The 18,481-nt window shown below is 36.9% G+C and overlaps 1 protein-coding gene across 7 annotated transcripts in view; it reads right to left on the bottom strand.

Annotated features, from left to right (window-relative positions):
* SATB1 (SATB homeobox 1) overlaps positions 1-18,481 on the bottom strand; it is a 92,789-nt gene that overhangs the window by 47,857 nt on the left and 26,451 nt on the right. For all 7 annotated transcript variants that reach the window (XM_050305235.1, XM_050305244.1, XM_050305226.1 and 4 more), the window contains 2 exons: positions 17,921-18,047; positions 17,070-17,193 (listed from right to left, as the gene is read on the bottom strand). In XM_050305235.1, coding sequence (XP_050161192.1) covers positions 17,070-17,193; positions 17,921-18,047 — 251 coding nt within the window. The remainder of the gene's footprint in view (positions 1-17,069; positions 17,194-17,920; positions 18,048-18,481) is intronic.

Below are 18,481 nucleotides of genomic sequence, written 5' to 3'. Positions count from 1 at the left end.
ATTTACAGTGCATAAAACTTTCAGTTCCAGTACATCCTTTTACAAAATCAATTACGACTAAGCCTTGCAAAATGAGATAATGCTCCAACTTGAAAATTATACTCAATATATGATGTCTGAACAACAAAATTAGCAAATATAATTTCAATAGACTGAACTTTGTCACCCTTTAAATTTCTATGTGGAAAGTAATTACTTTTAGTTTAACTACAGGAACTGTCCAGTGTATCAAGAAAATGACAGTCAAGAAGACAAAGCCCTGATTATTATGTTTCTTCGCTATTCAGCATGCAACATTAAGATATATTTGTGCTATCACAAGATCGATGTACAGCATCAACCCTTTGTTACATAAACTGCAATAAATGCTGGAAGAAAGAGTTTGCAGTAAAAATGCAATAAATATTACTATAAGTCTTCTTTTATAAGGCCAGTTCAGTTTCTGACTAAAATTACCTTGATTATTGATCTTAGTGAACTTCATTATAACCATTTTCTAAGGTATTACTCAGTAACAAGCTACTTGTGGAGGTTTAGAACTGCTAGAGTGAGGCAGTATTATTTATGCCAAATGTGGATACCTTCTACTCAGCAGCTAGCTATTTTAATGTTTCTCTGAATCACCAAAATTCTTGCCATTTCTTGATATTAATCTGGCATTTCTGAAATTAGCTAGAAGCCTTTTGTCAGTGGTATAAAAGGAGAGTGAAATCTTAATAGACTACTGCAACTCTAGCCTGAATGACCTGAACCAAGCCCAGCTGAACCCAATTTCAATTTTCAGTATAATAGCAGTATCATTAATGTCTAATATGTACAAAATTATCTTTTAAGCTCTTTTACAGATGAAACCATCTTAAACATGGGCACAAGATACATAAGGCATAATTTAAAAAGTCATGTGGATCTGGTAAATTATATGACTGCACAGGTACTCTACACGCAAAACCTGCAGATTAGTATGTGCAAAACGGGGCACTGCACCTCTCAGGGGCCTCTATCCCATATCAACTCATGCATATTTTTGGATGCCATTTAAATTTCAAGGTGGTTTTTCTCTCATTTTACTTTGTGCCTTTCAGATGTCTTCTCCTGCCCAAATAACTTTAGTAAGCATGAAAACATGCATATTAGTAATAACCTTAGTAAATTATCTATTATTGATGAAGATGTTTGTCTAAGATTTCCTAGTCCTCTCTTCCACATAATTTTATAAAGATGATATACAAATGACATGGCAGTTTCTGAAACTCCTTGCTTCTTCAGGAATAAATTTAATTCAGTCACTTTACAACCAAATAGGGCACTGGTCTGTTTAAGTAACACTGCTAGGAATTTTAACTTCACAACATGAATTTCAAGCTTTGATGGCTAACATTGGGATATTGCCCCTGCTCTTCAAAATAGATAAAAAAAAAAAAAAAAGAGGGAGACATTATAAACACATTTAAAAATGAAAATTATCCTGCATTTTCTTCGAGAACACTTCATGCAAACATTCAAACATTCAAGTGATATTACCTACGCTAAGAATCCTCATCAGGAGGAATCAATGATTTATTTACTAATTCACTGAAGGCAAAATTTTACAAGCCAGATAAAATATTACTACCTTGTTAACTCAGAAAATAACTTGACAACACTGAATTTCATTGTTTCTATGCTTTATTTATTGTCGTCAAACCTGCAGTCACATCAGTGCAGAGAGATGCACTTTGCTATAGAATTTCTTATTGCTGTACAATTCATGTACATTTTAATGCCAATCTAATATGCATGTCTGGTATGCTTATGGCCTAAAAGTTAAGATTAAGCCTATGAGTTAGTGGTCTTCCGAGGTCCACAATCTAAACTGGAGGCATATTGATATTTTTGTATTACCTGGATCATTACACTTGAGGAGCTCCCCATGTCCTGACTTATCAATAATCAAAATCAAAATTATTGTATTTGAAGCACATCATATTCAGGTACTACTGCATACATCCTCCTTATCTGTGAGGCACAGAGGCAGGTGCCTTCCACGTACAAAGATGACGAATATAAATATATCACACAAATATTCAAATGCATCACATTTATCACTCATAATCAGATTTCTTTTTCACACATTGCAAAGAAAATTGATAGAATGCAAAAACTGGTCACAAATCCACAGTCTTAACTTATCTCTTCAGACCTGAAAGACTTCAAGATCTCAAATTTCCCTCTTTCTCCTCTCCCAGCCTCCCTCCCCCCAACCACATCACTTGCAGTCCTGTTCTGAGAATCGGGAGATCTCATCTGAAATGGTGCCACCTTCACAGAAATCCCACTATTCTGGAATGATACCATCTGCTGCAGCCCAAGTGCTCTTTTTTTAGCCAAATAAGTTAATTATAATTAGGCATCCAACAACTGTGTGGAGGTAGGGGTAGAATTTGTTCTGAAGTTCAGCTGAGGTTCACCCGGTGTAGATTGAACAAAATCCCATTTTCTCTGGAAGATTAAATACCAGAGATTTGAAAACCCGACACCATCTTTTCTCAAAGAAGTTGGGGAACTCCCTGGGGAAATATCATAAATCTCAACCAGAAATATTTTCATATGCCCATCAAACAAAACCCAGCAAAACGGTAGCATCAGACACCTTTTGAATTGTGCCAGAATCTAATGCAAGGTGCGTCCTGCCAGACACAGGGAGGACCTGAGCCTTTCATGCTGGCTAATTGCTGCAGCCACTGCTGCAGGTGCTTCAAGGGAGGCATTTCTGAGTCATTGCCTCTAACACTGCTCTTCAACCAGGTGAAGTGCTGTTTGATCATCGCTAAAAGTATACTGTTGTCCTTTTTGCAAAGCAACAAAAACAATGTTAATCAGGTTAATTCAATCATCTAAACCAAAACTGTTCATGCTTTTCTGCCAAATCAACCAACCACAGCAAAATCTGTTATCAGTGATTGCTCAGCTTCCAGTCAAAAAGCTTTTAACCCCCACAGTCCCAAAACTTCCCCTAAATAACCTTAAAATTATTTTTATATGGGCAGAATAAGGTTGTTTTCATGCCTCATGAAGGGGTACTTGGGCTGCAGTATTTACACAGAGCAAATACATGCTAACAGACTTAGCAGAGAGTAACAGACACAGCAGCTTCCTAACACAACTCGGCTGAATTAGATATCGGGGATTCCTTTGCAAATTAAACATTTCCCTCAAAAGGAGCATTGTAACCAAAACTTATTTAGGCCTTCCATGTTGTTTAACTAGAAAAAAAAAAAAATCTGAGCTTTTTCACAACTCATTCATCGGTGTTTAAAGCTTCAAGCCTGCTCAGTGGAAGGGGCAAGGGCTGCAACAACTTATTTACACAATTATCTAAATACGATTAAACAGCTGATGGACAAATATTAAACTAGAAAATGTATAGTCATTTCAGCTTAATGTAATCCCCTTTCTGTAAACACCCAAGATGATTTTTTTTCAACCAGAACAGTCCTGACATCTCATAAGCCTAAGGGTGAATAGCAAGAGATTGTTTTTGATAGTTATAAATATTCAAAAGACATGCAGACCATCTGCTTTCATAATACAGGTAAAGCAAGACTGAAATGGTGACTGCTGTATAAAAATGGTTCTTTTAACAAAGTCTTCCTCTCCTCGAAAACTATAAAGACAGATGTCAAAAACTGTTTACACAGGGTAATCAGGAGCGTGCAAAATGTAATATTCCTTTTACACACAGTGCTTGCTAAAGAGATTTTTTTTTTCTTTTTCTTCCCATCTGTGTGTTGCAACACATTTCTACAAGTTAAAAACATTTTTTCAAACAGAGATCTCATGAATACCCAAAAACATGCTATCTGGTTTCTGAATGCTAATTAATTTCAACTAAGGAATCTGATTTTTTTTCTGTAGAAAGGAATGCATGCTTTTGAAATGGAGTACTTCAACAATGACAGACACTGAAAACAGAACACCCCACAAGTTTAATTTTGCACTAGTTTGACACCGGCTATTTTCACAACTGTTTTACATTCAAACCCGCATCTGCTAAATCTGGCTATAAGACAGGCAGCAACTATTCTCCCACTTTTCAAATGACATTTTATTTACGTTTTACTATTTATCAAGTTTTTCAGTATAAAGCCTTGTAACGACATAATGGTTTTGTCAAGTGGTAAGTAGAAGATACCTCATCTTACAAGCAGAGTATGAACAGTGCTGCCCATAAACTCTACAGTCAATTCTCAGAGCTGAAACACTAATCTTGACAGTACTCTTTTAATGTATTATATTAATGGTACAGAGGCGTTAAGCACCTTTTTTATAATTCTCAATAAAATGAACATTTACTGAACAATCTGTCAAACTACTGGCTCCGTTTTTTAAAGCCAAACTTTTAAGGCTCTATTCTATTTTGTCTTCCATAAATCCTCTGCTTTACATCCCTAGACAGCAGCAGGGAAGCATGTTCCAGTGCTGCAAACCTAACATGCCTTTTTAAAAAAAAGAAAAAGAGAAAAGCTAGGAGCCTTTGTCCCTAGACCTAGTTTGAATAGTGATAAAGTTGCAGACCAGAACTTAAAGATTTGGGGTTGGGGGGTGGGGAGGATCTTTTCATGAAGGACAGAGGAACTTTGTTTCCCCTATCCTAGCCACTATCAGTGGCTTTTGTTTGCGTGGAAATAGCAAGCATCCGTTTTAATACAAGCTGAACTCTTTAGGAGTGCTTATTTCTCAGGAGGCTCTACGTTCACATTTTTCAAATGAGAAGGGAACATTCAAGCCCCAACCGGATAACACAAGATTATCCCCAAATCAAAAGATTTTAGCCTGCCTGAGCCTACGCCAGCCCACGTACTGCAAAAACCCAACCAGGGCAAAATGTTGTTCCTAGTGTTCTGGCATGGCAGAGATATATCATCTGCCACTTCAAATAAAAGCAGACCAAATATATCCAGCCACTAGCTGTTTTTTGGACAAGGAATCATGAAATGGACAGTTTAACTGTGTATGAAGAATTATGTTAAATTCCTTGGTCCATTAGCTTGAACTATAGCAAATAATGCAACGGAATTTGTTGTCATATGCCCTATAAACACATAAGATCAGGGAAAAACCCACAGATGGACAGAGAAGAAAAAAACTTTTGTTTGTGCCGTTGGCATTGCACTTGGATGGCTATCTGACCTCCATACTGTTGCCAGGGTCAGGAAAAGTAAGGATCTGCATGGCAAATGCTGGTCATATAAGTTAAAACTGAATAAAACGCAGATTTACAATGGTGGCACAAGCTTTTCTTCCAATACATGAGCATGTCTTTCTTCCTTTCTCTTATCCTTGTAAAACCTAAATTATCTCCTCCTCCTTTTCTGCCTTATGTTGTCTTTAACTATTATAAATGTATGTATTAATGTAAACATAAAGCTACATTGAATACAATGAGGGAAGATGTAAAACTAAAAGAACCCAAATAATATATACATATATACACATATATTTAGATATGCATAGAAATATACCCACACATGGGAAGATTTTGAAACTCTGAAATGAGGATTCAGCATCTGAAGGAACTGATCCTTGCACTATTTTTACCATTCTGTAATGTAAATTCCCAGTTGCTGCATGACAGAGCAGCATTCTCCTAATGTTTTCCGAGCATCTCCCACTGATGGATATAAATAAAGCTCAAATAAAAAGCTGCTTCCCAAGATACTAGTCTTATAACTACAAAGGTTAAAAGCTTAAAAGAGAGAAAGATAGGTAGGTGGGAAATGTTAATTCAGATTTGAAGAACTTCATAACTGCTTTACAAGCTTTATGGCACAGTGCCTTAGACTTAAAAAAAAAAAAAAAAAAGAAGGAAGAAAGAAAAAGAAGTCACAACCTCAACCTATAAAAGATAAGGAGACATAACACATTTTTGTCTTCATTGTCAGATGTCCAACATCAATCTTTCTAAGAATCCTGATTTTTATTGCACACAATTGGTAAATGGCAGGTACTTAGTAGTAAAAGTCCTGGCTAAATCCTTCCTAAAATCAACTTGGATAAAGTATAAAATGCAAAATAATCAGTATTTAATAAGTTAATTCTGGGTTTACTTCACAGAACTAAAATTAAATTGAGGGGTGAGTTATTACACCCTGAGATTTTGATTATGCAAGTGCCTTTGCCAGCAGAGCTCCGAAACTTGAGATCTCCATGGGTAAGAAAAGCACTATCCATTTCAGCCAGGAATCCATTTGAAAGAGCTGTTATGAAGTAACTAGACTGCTTTACACTGCTACTTCAGCTTGAACTGGGAGTACGTGTTTTCAAGGGCTCTACTGATTGCTCCCACATTGGTGCACATCACAACAAGATCTCAGGTTGTACAGGCAGAATTTCTGCTGGACGAAGCCAAACCTAGAAGCCCTGCTCCAACCCCGGCTAGACTTCAAGTGCACAGAACCAGAGCTAAGCTACTCCAGGGGAAGTTTCACCCTTCCTTATCAGTTCCATGATGTGGTGACAGGGTCCTCAGCCTCTCTCCAGAAGGCTGCTGTTCCTACACTAGGCAGTGCACTACCTGAGGCACCTACACTCGCCTTTTCTCCTTGGGATGCAACAAGCAAGACTAGAGGAAGCTAGAGCCCAGGACAACAATCCAAATCATGCAAGATGGATGGGGATAGGGCAAACCAGCATTTCTTGTACAGAAATAGAGAGGTAGGTGAGGCCTTGGAAATCTCGCAGACTGATTTGGTGAAAATCTGAAACACCTTCAGTCTTCCTCTCAGGTGGATTGCTTTTCTTTCTAAACACTCTGTTCCAGCCAGGTCAGAGTGCTTCTGACTTGTTCCCTAATTGGAATGCTTATCCTAATGTACATGCTTTCAAATACTATTTTAATGCAAATGTTTTGAGCAATACAGGACGTTTTAGACCTATTAATGCATTAAAGTCAACTTTGTGTATGTTAAACTTTCCACAAAAATGCAGCATATACATTCTCCTGATACAGATGTTGATAACTGCCCTATCTTCAACCAGCCACACGGTTGTCTTCAATACAGCTTTTTGTAGAATTGCTTAATATCCACCACATTAAGGAAGATTTCCTTGCTGGGAAATAGGACATGATTTTCAGCAACTCTCTTCTCGGATTCCACCGTTCTGCTAGGCAAAGCATCAGATGTCTGGCATGAAGCTGAGCCCTAAGGCACAATGTCCAGACAAGAAGTCATCAGACTCAGTAGCACTAACAGTTGTCTTGCTGAATTTCTTTTGGTGTTAAGGATAAGCCTTTTCTTTGATGTCTTTTCCTTTTTCTACAAAAGTTTTTGCAGATTTTTAAAGTCAAAAGAGACCATTTTGAACATCCATTTTCGAATCTACATGAAAAAGAGACCCTTGAACTTCATCTTGCAATTTCTGAGTTCAGCCAAGTTACCAGTGGCTGAGCTAGGGAAATGATGCGATATTTATCTGAAGACTTCTTGTGCTGGGTCTTTCATCACATCCATGCTAATCTCTTTGACTAGATAAGCACCGTTTATATACCTTTCTACTAGTTCATTTTTTTTTTAATGTAGGAGTTGAACTTCATTGATTACTGCTCCTAGTGAGTGCATTTCTCGTGCCTCTGATTTCTTGCTTAAATACCCCTCTAGTGCCAAATGTAACATCCTTTACCTATCCTTTGTTTAAATGGTTAAGTGTCAGTTTTATTATTTCACCATGTACCTCTTTATGATTCTTTATCATATAGACCCAAATTCTGTGAGGGAGGTGCTGCTAAAAGCACACGAACAAACTACTTTCTTTCCTGAGACAAATGTAAAAATTTGTTGGGAAAAAAATAATTTATAGTATGAAATTTGCTATGGATTCTTAACTTCTACCAAGTAAAATCATATAAAGGTGACATTTTAAGCACATACATTAGCCAAGATACTAATTTCACCTCTGTGTTCCTACCTTTCACTGTCAAGAGTTTGTGAAAAGTATAAATGCTCTGAAGAATTCATAAAAAGATCCATGATTCAATGAAAGGTATCTCAAAAGAGAAATGTTCCAGCTAGGTTTCCATGAGGAATATGTACAAGCACTTTGAGGTTCTATTTACTAAATTTTTTTTCTGAGGTACCCCTTACAGTAAAACATATATATTTTAAAAAATGCAGCTAGATTAGATTTAGCACACAAAGCTCGTCCTTACAAAAAGTGAAGGAACACACCTTTAAGAGCTTGGGGATGTACTAGATGACATGTATATTTTGGTGGAATTTTATTGTAAGATATATTCATAAATATATAGATACACAACCCTTAAAATTCTAAGAGTCTGAATACACAGATTCAAATACAAACACCCTAGGTAAAATTATAGAGCTGAAATCTACTGTCCATCTCTAGAAAGGCCATTGATAAAAAAGTCCTTACGCATGGGTCTCAGGTTTTCATCACCACAAAACCCAGCTTTCTCCCTGACACTTTACTATAAAGAATCAAATCCTTTGGAACAGTGGCACAGTGAGGCAGAGGTTGTGTTTTAGCAGTTTCCCCCCTCTTTTGGTGCAAGCTTATGGAAGAACTGCAGCTTTCACTGTAGGAAATCTTAGAACCTAAAAAACAAAATAAAAGTGAGACAGGTGTATATAAGGAGAATGTTTCATCTGTTCCCACCTCTAGGGAAGAGAACATTTCCCTTTTGAGCAGTTTATTCCATGACTTGGAGTGAGACAGGTCTGAGGTTGCTGCTGTCCTGAAAAACCTGTCCTCTGATCACAGCTGCAGGCACCAGAGGAATCTGATACCAATTTATGCTATTCTTAAAGAAGTGTCCAAGGAAAGGGAGACAACGCTCACCCTCACCTTAGGGTTCTCTTACCATGTTTCTTAGAAATAAAAAGAATCTAACTATTAATTAAAAAAGAAAAAAGTGGTGATGGTGGGGGAGCAAGCTTTGAGAGTTTTGCTTAGTCTGTTTGAGAAACTCATCTCTTTTAAGTTATGATTAGAGTGAAGGCATGCAATGAGTCCGGTCTGACAAGGCGAGAGTTGCTTGTCTCCGAGCATTGCCTCTCAACAGGTGGGTCCTGTTTTTGCTTTTGTTCCCGTCAGGTAAAAAATTACTACCAATTCAAGTAATTTTCTCCCGATGCATCTTTATGCCTACACCCCTGCATCCTCTAACACAGATGTACCTCAGCTTCAAATCTGCTGACAGTGACGCTACAGCACCTACAGAATTTGCTCAGCTTTTGGGTAGGTTTTATAACCATGCTGATCTCTGTGCCTCCCACCACTGCTAGTAATAACTGAACCAGTCAGGGAAGGTCTCTGCAAACCAGTCACAGCAGTGATTAAGATGTAGACATACGTATCTCCTCGCCCTTTAAATAGAAGGCTTAATTGGCGATGTGGATAGCAGCTTTCTAATGGACAGAAATTAAACTCCATTTAATTCCTGAGGAGACACTTCCAATGCACAAGGTTTACCACACATTTGGAGTGTGGAGGGAGGGGGGAAGGAAGGAGCTGCATGCACAACTCTCTCTACCTCTGACAATCACTGAGGAAAAAGCAACATGAGGACCAGAATGGCATAAGTGTGGCAGGTGTGAATTGACCTGCACTGGCAAAGCTGTGAGCTGGGAAACTTGCAAATCACATGATTGTGCAATACTTGGCTCCAGTCAGTGCTATCATGTTCTTTATTAAAAAAAAAAAAAAAAAAAAGTCTTAAAGACATGTACATCAAGTTAAGGGATTAACTGTCAAGTGACATTACTGAAAATAGAGACAATATATTTCTTTATTGTTAATGAAATTCAGTTAAAAGTGAAGGAAGTGATAAAGAATGTACTGTTTTGTAATGTATTTTACATAAGAACGTAATATAGAAAGGGAAGTGCAATTAAATCTTAATGTGGACTTTTTTATTTTTAGTTTATCATCTGGTTTACATTTTGAGCCCCTTTGCAGCAGTAAATTATGCTGGCATTTCTTAGGGAATAACTGCCATGTTAATTTAGTTTAATAAAATAACTGACAGAAAAGGGGGAAAAGAAGCAAGAAAAGACAGTATCCCCCCACATGCACACTCCTTATCTTTAGCTAAGTATTCAAATGCTTTCTATATGAATTGTCCGTGGTCCAACTCCAGCACCATGTAATAATACAATACATTACAACACAGTACAATGCAATCTTGGGTTTCTGTAGCGCCCTTCATGCAAGCATCCCAGGGTGCTTTACAATCATTATGAGTTAAAATTAAAACTGAAGCACATACAATTCCTAATAGAATAATTTTAAAAATGCTAAACAGAACAAATAACTTTTAAGTCTAGATTTAAAAGTCCCAACAGCCAAGCTTTCCTTACTTCAATTGGCAATGAGTTCCAAAGCTAGGGAGCAAAGCGACTAAAGGCTCTCTCATGTTATGTTAAAGGATCTCTCATGTTGTTTATACTTGTGCAGTACTCTACAGCCAAAAATTTGCCAATAAGGAAAAAAAAAAAAGACTTATTTGCAATCTTGCTTTAAAGAACACTGGAGGAGTGGCTTGTTAACTCTCAAAGTTATGGAAAAAATAAATCAATCAGGGTTTGCACTTGGCCATGACTGCATTAAGAAGTATGCGAGAAACATGAACAAATGAATACAAAATTTTGTAGTAGTGCATTACTTGACTGCCTCTCAACCCTCTAAATGTATCCAGAAGAAAAAAAAAAAAAAAAGCATGGTTATATGTGTACATATAACTATAAAAAGAACATCACTACAAATATTTAAAATGCAAGTTATTCTATATACCATTCTCAGGACCACTGAATGAACACAGAAGTCAAGTAGGGCTCAGTTCTACAATATATGCATGTTTTAGAAGGAAAACATATCAGAAGAAAAAGTGCTGTGTTCCTTCTGATTCTGTCACTTCTCTAAAACTTGAAGTCCATATGATGCAGATAATCATTCACATGACACAGTTCTCAAAATTGCTGAGTTACAAGCACAAATGGTTAGCCCACAATGTGGGACACACAGTCCCAAAAATACATTAATTTTGTACTTTGTTCACAGGAGAGCCTGGCAGGGGACAGGTGCTGATAATTCCATACAGCTGACTTTAGGAGTGTTAAAAAAAAAAAAAAAAACAACAACAAACTATCAACACTAGCACCATTCCTCTGTTGGACTCCTCCACTTTTCAGAAGCAGAAACACAAGACCTCAATACAGCACAGATACTAAGGAACACACTGACACTTTACACACTCCTCTGAAGGCAGAAACTGCATTTATTTGAGGAACAAGGCACATTTCTCCCCTCCTCCACACAATAATTGCAGGCCTCATAACTGTTTTGGAAATGGACTTTACATCCTTACTATACTTAATTCTAACGAAGAGACAGAAAAAAAAGCTATATATTTTCTCCTTTAATAGGGCACTGCCCAGATAAAACAGCTGTAGATAGACTGACACAGCTCTAACACAGAGCATTTTGGTGCATCTAAAGAGTGTTTAGGTGCATCTAAAGAACGTTTAGGTGCATCTAAAGAACATAGATTAGTGATCAAATGATCGAGCAATTGAAAGGTTGAGTACCCTGTGGATGTCCTCACACAGCTCCACCAACACGCACATTACATCTTGCTCATCCCATCAACAATATGCTTTGCACTGCCCATTCTATCTGGATGACTAAAAATCATTGCCACAAATTTTAATAGTTAATCACAAATGTTTTAAAAATCCAGATACCATGTCAGCTTGAAGAGACATCATAGTGAATGCTCTTGAGCAAGTGGGAGGTGGGTTGAAAAGGCCTGCCTGCCAAAACCTGAACCCAGGCCCTCAAGGATTTACTTCCCTGAAATAATTAATGACATCTTTAAAATCTAAAGTACAGCAACTTCTAAAGCAGAAAAAGGAGCTGCATTCCTTACTCAGGTTATTAATTATTGGGGGAGGGGAAGAAGAGAGAAGACTTAAAAGCAACAAAGAAATCCAAGGACTCAATCTCAAGTCTAGGTAGGTAAAATAATTGAAAGGGGAGGGGGTAAAACACACCTTTCGGTTTTGTAAAGCATGAATTTAAAATTGCTCATAAAACACATTTATTTTGACAACTCTTAATTGTTCATTCCTTGATTATGTATAGAAATTTTAATTTTAGAAAACAACTTTTTTGGTTAGGATTTTGGAAGAAGGGGGTTGGCCAGAACAGCAGCGAGGAAATGTAAGAGGATTTCTATTGAGCTGCTTATTTGGTGTGATGGCCAGGTGCCTTCAGATCAGGTGAACTGAGAAACAGTGATGTTCCAAGAAAGCTTTCTGCCTGTTGTCTCTGCCAGATCATATAAAGTCTGCACGATGTCCGCATAAAATAACATGCAAATTTAGGGAAGGATATCTGAACAAAAAGGAAAGTATATGATCTATAACATGCCCATGTCAGATGCAGAGAATCATTCACTAAAGCATGGAAGCTTGTTAAAAATGCAGTCAGGACAGTTATATTTATCACAAGTGCAAAACTATTCAGGCTTGGGTATCGTACCAGCACTTGTTCTGTGTATGCATACTTTTCATGGAATGCAAGCATATATCCCTCTGACTGAAAAAAAAAAAAACTCCCTCATCACCAAGAGCAAAATTATGTAAATGACATTATATGGTGGGAGAAGGGGGGAACACAAAAATATCTTCAAAAAAATCTTAAAACAGTAATGCAATGTCTGTAAATTACTATGTTCACAAGTATCACAGCCTCTAGATATATTTAATGGAAATCTTGCATGTCTCCTACAAAATATTGGGGGAAAAAAAGCCATAGAGATTTGAGATTCTACTATATATCAGGCCTGGAATTTTTCATCTGTAATGCACTGACTCATGGTTGTCCTGAGAGTCAGACTAGAAACAAGCAGTTTCAAAGGATGAGCAAAACGGGCAAAAAAATGCAAACAAAAACCACCAAATACCTTCACATTTCAGGATACTGTGGGGTAAGAGAAAGAATACATTGCTTCAGAAGTGCCTGTTTGCGAATACTAACAACAATCATTTAGGAAATGTTTTTGTAGGTAAAAAAATCAGGTGAAATAATATCAGAAGAAAAACTAATGTCATTTGATCACTACCACATTTTCAAAGCAGTGCCCTGATACTAATTAATCTCTACGATCTCTTCATTTGGTAGGTGATTTGTTGTCTTCTTTTCCTAGAAAAGGTTCCAGGAATACAAGGTAAGAGGTACACCTAAACTTTCAAAACAACACAGTGAGTTCATTCCAGAATTATCTAAAGAATTTCCCATTCTTTTCTTGGACCAATAGCCCATGTTGCTCTTCACTTCCTCATAAAAGTTGATCTCACTACATACATATACAAATACATAGAGAGAGTGAAGGACAATAATTCAGCAGGGACAAAAGAGGAAAAAAAACCCCTTATTAATATCAGCATACGTACAGCCTGTAGTATTTCAGTTATTACCCGTGGAAGCAATAAGAGACTTCTGCATTAAAAATCAAAATAGAGCAAAACTGTTAAGGTGAAGTATGAAAATGCTAAGACTAAGGCTGAGAAGAGACACTGAAAGAGTAACATTAAGTAAGTAAATGCAACAGAGCTGTCTGCTTGCCTGATCACTTTAGAGCAGCTCCCAGAAGACTGAGGTAGAGTAGAGCTTCTGTGCAAGGGTTTGGAAATAAGAATTGATGGTAGAACAATTTCTTTACAAGCCTTTAGAGACTCAAGAGCCAAAACAGGAGGGAAATGAGATCTAGGCCACTCACAAGATAGACCAATTTAATGGAATGCACAAGACAGCCCAAAATTGAGCCCTAGATTAAATTGCAAGTTACCTTCCCCATCAAAAGAAATCTGGTGAGGAAGCAGAAATGAAGTGAGCTGTGCGTATGAAACGCGAAACATCTTTTACTCGGCATCTGCACATGCTGCCAGTCTCTAGCAATAAAATCAGCAAACTCGATGTAAAGGTTGAAAATATCCACTGCAGCCCATAATTCAAAACAGGCTTAGCTTTTTCACGCAAAATTTGCAGGGTCCTTTTACCTTAACTGCTTGATACCAAAAATTGGAGACCAAACCTCTGGACGCCTGTTTGCAACTCCACAGCAATTCAGAGCTGTGAATTTGTTCTGGTCCATCCTGAGCACTCCAAGTCACATCTACAGGGATTCCTCATGATGTGAGCTCATATACTGAGTGACAAACCTGACCTTCAGGTATGGCCACAGCAGTCACAGTGCGAGGCATTTATAGTAGCTTCAAAAATGACCACGTATACAACTCTTCTAATGAAAGTAGGAGTCACAATAGTGTTTTACCAAGGAAGGCATGAAGAGTTCTTACCTTTATGCCCCAAGGTTTTAGTTGGACAAGAAAGAAAATGGTAAAAAAAAGTAAAAGAAAAAACCCCACACTCAAGCAAATAATGCTGTTAAGTTCTCATAATTTCTATAATTGAAACAAACTGGTTCTCAAAGTTTGTTTGCTCATGTATTTTCAAGCTATTAAATGTATCTGCACTATAAAATAGTTTGCTTGGGGTTTGGGGTATTTTTTTTTTTTTGCAGTAGATAGAATGCCAGTATTCTGAACAAATATGAGCAATATTTTAATATAAAAAATTCGGGATTGTTTAAGAAAATCCAGTAAATTCTACGTGAGAACAGGGCTTAAGAGATGCCATGCGTGGAGCACAGCTGCTTAAATACTTTAAAACAAATCCTTCCATACCTACACAAAACAGAGTATGGTTGATGACAGTGACAGAAAACGATAACTACTCTCGTTTCCACTTGGAGTCATTTTTCTGTGGTTAATAAATTATATCCATAACAGTGTTAATAAGTTATGGTACAGTGTCACTGCATTAGTTTGCATTTGTGATGAAGCACTTCATATGGCGTTACCTATACCTGTGGAAGTACAAAACAGGAGAGACCCCTTCTCTGCTCTCAGAAGAATCTCCCACTTTGATGGAACTCCTAAAGGAAACAATGCCTCCTGACCTCTGCCTTGTTCTTACTTCTCACCTCTGTTGCAGCAGCACGCCACTGCAGGGTAATTCACAGACTTTAATACCATTAATAAAACACTGACACTCTTAAATCAGAATCCCTTCCATAAGAGCGATATACAATGAGTTATTAGTTAGGTAAATACAGATCAATTTAGTCATGTGAAAAGGACACTGCCAGATCAACGCGTCTTCCCTCAAGCTCCCAAAGGGAAATAGGAAGTTTCAGACAGACTGCTGGGCTCTTGATCAACCACTGTAACAACTTGTTTTTCCAAAAGTTAGGAAAAAATAAATGTATTCTAAGTTTAACATGATTTGGTCCTCAAAGAAAAAAGAAAAGCAGAAGCTATTTAAATTCCTTCAATCCTACTATGTCAGTGCTGGTGAAGATAGAAAGGACAAAATAATAAGCATGCTTTTAACAACAGAAAGAAGCTCACGGCTTTAAGTATATTCTTTTACAAGTAAAGAAGTACAAATCAGTAAACAGTCTCAAATCAGAGTTCTGTAATCTGGAGTTTTGGTCATCTCATGCATTAACTTGAAGGGCTGTTATTAGGCAAGATTTTTTTTTTGTCCCATAAAGTTATTATGTAAAAACTCAGTATAGTTTAAAAGCAGTTTTTTAGAGGAGTGTAATTCTGAACTGTCTCCACTACCATGATACTGTCTCTAATAAAGTGTTCCTTTTAAAAACTTTTTTCTGCTTTATATATACATATATACAGAAACTTCTGTGTGAAACACAATGTCCAAATAGAAACAAGATATTCCATCTCATCTCAATAGAATTTATTTGCTTTCTATCAGTACCAAGTAAAAAGTACCACTATTAGACTAAAATGGAGAAAAATCCCAAGTTATCTGTAGCTTCCACAAGCCAGCAGTGCAAAAGCTCACATGCTTTTGTAGTAGGTACATACAAGATAACTTTGCAGACATATTACTGGAATGGTTTGCAACCAGTGAAGATAATTTTGATTATTTCCACTTCAGAACTTTCTATATTGGAGCCACATCACTGAAAACAACCTAACTGTAGGGGAAAAAAAGCGATGGGAAACAAGCATGCTAATATATCCGCAGGAAAAATAGACAGAGAAAGAGACTAGTCCTCTATAGATTAACCGAACTTTTTCGGAGACAAAGACTCCAGTGTTCTGAGCAAGAGAAATAAAATCCCCATAAAAATACCTTGGCTTCCTAAATTTCTCTTCTTTCCCTCCCTGCCGCAACCGGCATCATTTATTTGTATACTGAATTAGTCTCCATTGCATCACACCAAAATAAATTTTAAAATTTAAAAGGTAAAAAAAAAATACCATGTTCCCACCACAGCATTGCTGGACACCATTGTGCGTAGAAAAATAAGTTGCGCCTTTGCAGTAATTTGACCAGAGAAAAACAAAAAGAATGGCAAATAGAATAGTATTACTAAGGCTTGAGGAAAGCATTGGTTCAATATTTAGCAATGCATAAATTGAGGTTTCATTTTTGTTTAGGTATATTTTTATTAGAACTAATAAATGACTGATTTTCCTTTGGCTGTTTGCAACAACACATCACCCAAAGAGCTTTATTCTTTATTTCCTTTTCATATAGCATGCCAAAGATTGTCTCATTTTATGAATTAGCATTTAAAACTACTGTAGGTTATCTAACAAGCATTCAGATTCAATAGTACTTTTGACAGCAGTAAGTAAAGAGCCTTTTAACATTTTGAACACATGTGCTTGAAAAAAGTAGTTGCATCAAAGCAGTTCAAAGACTGAAGACAAAAACCAGTTAAAATCCAGTTTGCTGTGAGACGATTTTAGTGTGGTGTAAACAACCTTTCACGACTCCCCATGGGAAACGTTGTAAGACTATGTTCAAAATGAAGCAGGCATATTTATAAAGATCATGAAGTGGTCAAATGCATTTGCATTTTTGGCAGATCCACTCCATGGGTACTACTTGCTACAGTCTGTAGAAATCTCAGATCTCGCATCAGCATTGCCTACAGTGCTTTATTATTTATTATATGTTATGCTAAGTACCTGTGAAAGGGGACATTCCTTGGCCAATGAACTCTGGTTCATATCCTTCAGTAAGTCCTTCAGAGCATTTCTTACTGTTGTGTGAGACCATTGTTCAGGAGGCAAGTCTTCTAGTTTAGGGCAACTATTTGAAACACAGATTAGAAAAGGGATTATTACAAGATTGCATCCTGCTGCAGAACATTCCTTTAAGACAGACAGATTTCATTTTGCGCATCAAGCAGATGCATCTGGAGATTGCTCTCGGTCTCCTGATTGTTCCGATTAGTTAATTACTTTATACAACACATCTGCTGTATTGATGCATGAATTATACATCAGCTGCATGTGGCGACTATTTTTTCATGTTACTTCTACCTTCCTGCTCTGATGCGCTTGGTAAAACAATTTAAGGTGTAATGCTTTCTCACAACTGATCATGAAAAGCATTAATATATTAACCGTTTTTTCTTTTTTGTTGCTGTGAAATTTAAGAACCTAGACAGCAACAATAAGTGTGAGCAAGTCATTCTTTTACAAAATGCACACAGATGGTACTGTTCATGATATGCAAAAATATTTTTCTCTTAAGTAAACTTTATGTAAAATGCCTTCTTGTAATGCATCATTTAATTGACTAAAATGCAATATAGTTTTAATGAGATATCCAAAGAAAATCTATGTATCAGAGCTATAAAAGTTTTCTGGAATAGTATACTGTAAGTTAAAGAAGAATTAGAGTAACTAAAAAGGAATTTAGGCAAGCCTCTGTACTTTGAGCACAAAGCACAATGGGAATTAAATACAAGCAATATTAACAGTTAAGAGCAGATAAGTAACAGTTCATGTCCCAGAACTGAGGTACAACTTACCTGTGTAACTGGATTTTCAGTGTGACCACATGATACACGTCTTGCAGCATGTCTGCTACTGTAGCATCAGGGGCATCTGTCACATAGGAGAGTGGAACTGGATTCCACTTCCCAACCTGGATAAGCCCTGCACAATTGTTATTTTGTGAGGGGAGGGGCAGTGGGCAGGAAAAATTGAAAGAAAGTAATTTACCTGTTAATTCATAGGAGTAAAAAAATTATCTGATTTTAACAGGATCACTACCTTTGTTTCTAGCCTCTTAGATCTGGCAAAACAAAAGAACATCCCCCCACCAAAAAATCCCCCACCCACACACCACCAAGGTTATTCTTTATCTATATTATGAAATTATACAAATGCATTTCAGTCGAGATTTTCTTACTATGTATAGAAGTATATTTTCCTAAGTTCCCATGAATTCAATAGGACATGATATAATAGTTAGTGTTCGTTCTAATAAATTAGAAAGGATTTTGCAATGCAAGAACTGAACACAAAAAAAAAAAATTACTTTGCAGTCTATAAAACCATGAGGCACAAAATAAAAGAAACAGAGCTGG

Source organism: Myiozetetes cayanensis, unplaced genomic scaffold (genome assembly GCF_022539395.1).
Source record: "Myiozetetes cayanensis isolate MyiCay16 unplaced genomic scaffold, myiCay2020 scf1, whole genome shotgun sequence".
Classification (NCBI taxonomy): Eukaryota; Metazoa; Chordata; class Aves; order Passeriformes; family Tyrannidae; genus Myiozetetes; species Myiozetetes cayanensis.
The sequence above is the reverse complement of the archived record's forward strand: the minus strand, read 5'-3'. Positions and strand labels throughout refer to the sequence as shown.